The sequence below is a fragment of the Lolium rigidum genome, chromosome 5, assembly GCF_022539505.1.
Source record: "Lolium rigidum isolate FL_2022 chromosome 5, APGP_CSIRO_Lrig_0.1, whole genome shotgun sequence".
In the NCBI taxonomy this organism is placed as follows: domain Eukaryota; kingdom Viridiplantae; phylum Streptophyta; class Magnoliopsida; order Poales; family Poaceae; genus Lolium; species Lolium rigidum.
The window spans coordinates 264,774,593-264,779,519 of record NC_061512.1 but is presented as its reverse complement, the minus strand read 5'-3'; the positions used below and the strand labels follow the sequence as shown (position 1 = coordinate 264,779,519).

The window sequence follows — 4,927 nt, the reverse complement described above, 5'->3', positions numbered from 1 at the left end:
GTAGTCACAGGCAGCCCGGCACGTTCTTCTTGTCCCCTTTACTTCTCTCGTCTCAAGTCTTGTATAGATTTCAGTGAGCTGTGTGCAGCGTGCTGATTGCTACCCATCGGCGTCGACCGCCCACTCCCACCGCCGTAGAGAACGTACGGCCTAGAAGGTAGAACTTCTTAGTATCTCTCTCTGTCTTTCTCTTTGATGGTGGCTTTGATGCATGTCTTGTTCTTTCTTTCTTTTAATCCTTGACGATTTCAGTTCGTCAGCGCCTACCTTGACGTACAATTGCATAGTCCTTGAGTTCTTTCTAACCTAAAGTTGTGCTAGCTTGCTCCTCGGGAGTTGGGACGATGGTGGATCCACTGAGCCTGGTGACCGCGATCCTGACGGCGGTGCAGCTGATCAGGAGCGCGGCGTCGACGGCGAGCCAGAACAAGGAGAAGTGCCTGGAGCTGGCGGAGCGCGTGAAGAACCTGGGCGAAGTCCTGCCCAGCTTCGCGCACGCGGCGGCGAACGACGCCGCGACGGCGCGCGTGCTGGAGAGGCTCAAGGACGCCGTCGGCGAGGCGCTCACGCTTATCCAGTCCTGCAAATCCGCCGGTACGTTCTCCGGTAAGTACAGCAGCAGGAAGGCCGGCGACCTGGACAGCGTTGACAAGCGGATCAACAACTGCATCATGGACCTCAGCCTCATCAACCAAGCTCGCATGAACATCGGAGCAGCAGCTGGGGATGGCAAAGTCCCAGCAGCTCAAACTGGTGCACATGTTGACCACCACAGCTCCTACTATCAAGCGCAAGGTGGAGGTGCCTCCACCGCCCATGTTGCCTCGCCACCGACGCCGACGCTGCAGCACGCATGGAGTACACCACCGAGCTACTACCAGCAGCCACCCCCGACGCCGACTCTGCAGCACGCATGGAGTACACCGCCGAGCTATTACCAGCCACCCGGCTACGTTCAGTATGTTCCAGCTGGTCCTCCTCACTACGCAGCTTCTCCAGCCCCTCCGGGTTCTAATCTATCTTCTTATTGCACGCTTCCAACAGTCAACAAGATCATCAAGCGTGTGTTCCGCTAGTTCTCGTCGCACTTTGCGTCATCTTCTCTTTGATTTTGTTGTAAATTAGTTGAACTGTATGCCAATGAGTTTGCTCCGGCATCTCGTAAGTATGATTTCGTCTCATAAGGTCATTTAGGGCCCGCTGAGTTTTTCCTATGATTCCGTGTTGCGGGCTAGGTAAACATTGTCTCCACTATCCTATTTTTCGAAAGAAGCTTAAATCCAAGCCTCTTTATAAAAATGTTGTACAGTACATAATTTCTTTATATTATTCAACAAAGCTTTACAAACACGATAGTGTATTAATCAACTCGAAACCACCTCCTTGTCTTGGCGACAAGGGTCGCTACATCTATAAACTTGACAGCTTCATGATCACGGACATACGCCATGAGCTAAGATGACGGACATGCATCATCTAAAATTGGAGCACCCGTCCAACGGGCCTTTCAGCGCATATCGTATGCGCAACTTGAGAAGTTGTTGCGGCTATCTTCCGTCAACCCATCTTCAAAAGAGATCAACACACTAAACTTGTATCAGCGCTAGGCAGCGTCACCGTCATGCGTGCGTCTATCATCAAGGAAGAAACCACGCAGGACCCCTCTAGCTAGCACCAACTCAAAAAAAAAAAAATGATGTCCACGGGAGGTAGTAGGGCGTCAGCCGCCACCACCGTCGGATCCATAAGACCTAGTTGATCTAGGATTTCACTTGGAGAAATCCGCAGGGGGAGAGCTGCTGCAACAATGCCTTTGACAAGCCAACGACGCAAAGATGTTGTCATCATACGCCATGAGCTAAGATGACGTTGTTTTCACCATCAGATGCTCCTCGCCGAACCCGTAGCCACCTAGATCGCCACCAACTGTTAGGTATGTTCCCCCACCATCATCTGGAGCTGCTGCCCTGGCTTTCGATCTGCAGACCCCAGAGGGTTGCGGTTCTCCCGCATCAAGTGCCATCGACACCATAGATTGCTCCAGCCGCACACGCCTCCTATCGCGAACCTATGCTTTGAAATCACATGATTCGTGCCCTAGGCGCCGTCACATGGAGGCACCTTCTGGCCAGCCATCTCTAGTGAAGGGGACAAAATCAAAATATTACTAACACCGTTCCATATCCAAACGCACTGACGAAATAACATTTTACCACAAACCAAATGATATATGTCCAATGTTAGTATACAACTAGAGCCAACATTTGCATGTTAATTTACTGACTCCAACCTAGCTACTTTCAGATCATGACATGGTGGTCAATCTCCCCGGTTGTTAGAACTGAAATAGGAATAATTCCACTCACATGGACGACATCTCGATCGTAGATTGTCAAATCCTTAACTCATTCCCATTGGTTGCCTTTTAACGAAATGAAAATTGCACTTCTCAACTTGAGCAGAAGACATAGTCTTCTCCATCCCAAAAATACTTAATGTACGAATTATTCTCTTCACCTACCTTTATGCTGTATAATTACATCAGTATGCATCTAACAATACTGTTCTTTTTTGTTGGCGTCTTCATCCAAATTCACTAGATTATAACATTGGGTGGGGCTAACATGAATTTTACTTTCATCTTGGCTATTATATGTGAATCGGTGAACAATTTTTTTTGGGTGCACCCAACTTGATACGACCCTGGTACCACAAAGTATCTATTACTATGCTAATTAAAGCCTAATTATGGAACATGACATAGAGAAAGCAAAATCTGAAATTAATTTTGTTAGCTTTTGAGCAACTATCTGGTTTAAAAATTAATTTCCATAAGAGCGAGTTGTTCTATTTCGGAGATGAGGAAAACCACTATGCTGAGCTTTTCGGTTGTTGGTTTGGTCAATTTCCGATCTGTTATTTAGGCATTCCAAAAAAAATCGGAGGCTAATAATAGCGGAATGGAAACACGTCGAGAAAAGATTGCAGCAGCGCATCAGTAGTTGAAAAGGAAAATTACTATCTCTCGGTAAAAGGTTGGTTCTCATTAATTCAGTACTAACTAATATGGTACTATATATGATATCCTTCTTCCAGTTATCCAAAGGAGTCTTGTATCGGTTAGATTATTACCGATCTAGATTCTTCTGGCAAGGAGACAATGAGAACAAAAAAAAAATACCGAATTACTAAATGGAGTGTTGTCCGCCGACCTAAGTACCAAGGAGGGCTTGGTGTTCATGAACTTCAGGTAAAGAACACCGTCCTATTGGGGAAATGGTTAGCCAAGTTGCTAACTGAATATGGGTTTGGTATACATTACTAAGAAGAAAATATGTTGGTTCAAAAGCGATCTCTCAAGTCTTCTGGAAACCTAAAGATTCTCACGAGGAACGTCGCGTGAGTCTTGATCTCCTTGAGTTTTTGGATTTTAGTTTATTTTCATTATTATATGTACTATTCTATTTGCTATGTTTGAATTTGGTTGAATAATGTAATCTACTTAGTTAAATATTTGGTTGCAAGTATGAATTGTGGTGTGATAGGAATTTGATTGAATGTTTTTATTTGCATTCCGACCGGCCTATTTGGGGTGCCAATGTGGGTATAGGCTCCCGAAACAGCGGCACGGGTGCTAGCGCCCTCAAAACTCCTGTGCCAACAGTGTTGTCGAACATAGTTTCATGAGTAGAGACGATGCTCTAATGGCCTGAAATTGGCCCACAGTTTGGACACATGTAGAAACGACCTGCCATAGTTCTCCCTGAGCCACCAGGCTGTGTGAAAGAGGTAAGAGTGACATCTTTTCAAAAATTCAACACAACATTGCCCTATCTTCAAAATGATTTCGAAATTATCAATTTCTCATGAAGACTTGGTTCACGGGAGTGGGGTGTAGACGGATCGGATCGGATTTGATTCTTTCCATATCCTTTACCATATTATTTAAACGGATTTGGTTCGGATAATGGTCGAACACGGATTCGAATACAGATTATATTGAACTACGGATTCAGATCGAAAATGGAGCAGACTTGGATTGGGAATGGACAACAATAATCGGATAAATACGTGTATAAATAGATAATTATATTTGTATAAGAATAACTAGAAAATTTATACAAAGTTGATGTGCAAGTATATTTAAGAAATTCAATACATCCTAAATGTTGAAAATCATCGGAGGTTTGAAAAGATTATGGCAATAACTTAAAAATACTATGTTTTGAAAACACATATTGTGTTATGTGTTATGAGTGGTTCGGGTGGGGCTGTTGGGTCGAACTCCAGGTTTTCGCGAGTGGCTAGTGCTATCATGGCGGTGACTCCGTTCAATAATAATCCGCAGACCTCAGTGGCTAAGGAGACTGTGGCAAGGCTTCGAGAGGTGAGCCCAGAGCTTGAGAGGAGCCCCGCTTCCACAGACGTGGTAACCACCCCGGCGGACAAGGCTGTCATCTCTGTATCTTCTTCATCGAGCAGGCCTCCAGGGAGGGCGGTGTTACCTGCTAGAGGAAGGGTGCATACGCTGGCCAGGACGTCCTCGGGGCATCTTGACGCGCTACTACGATGCCTACTTTGCCTCCGCTCGTGCCCACGGCTGGCGTGGGCTTTGAGGATGGCCGGGTGGCCTCCGGCGCCCCCCGCCTCTCCTCCCACCGGCTTCATCGACAGCGGAACACCAGGTGGGTGTGTCCGCGAACAGGAGCTAGCAGCGGCGCTCGTCAGCGCTGCACCCCTGACTGCCGAGGCCGCTGCTTCCAAGCAGCGCGCCGTGGCCCTGGCAGCGGCTGCAGCAGGCCGTCACGCCTCTGTTCCTGCCTCCGTGGCGGCGGAGAGGCAGCTGCTGGCTTCCGAGGCTGCCGCGGCGGAGCGTCGGGCTCTGGCGGATGCGGGTGACGAGGGCGCCCGGCACCATGGGCGTGGT

General features: G+C 47.6%; 1 protein-coding gene across 1 annotated transcript; it reads left to right on the top strand.

Annotated features, from left to right (window-relative positions):
- Positions 1 to 344: 344 nt before the first annotated feature.
- LOC124657602 lies at positions 345 to 1,076 on the top strand. The gene has a single exon (XM_047196128.1). The coding sequence runs from the start codon at positions 345 to 347 to the stop codon at positions 1,074 to 1,076; it is 732 nt and encodes a 243-aa protein (XP_047052084.1).
- Positions 1,077 to 4,927: the final 3,851 nt, after the last annotated feature.

Coding starts and splice junctions, on each gene's coding strand:
- LOC124657602 (XM_047196128.1), top strand. CDS start 345: ATGGTGGATCCACTGAGCCTGGTGACCGCGATCCTGACGGCGGTGCAG.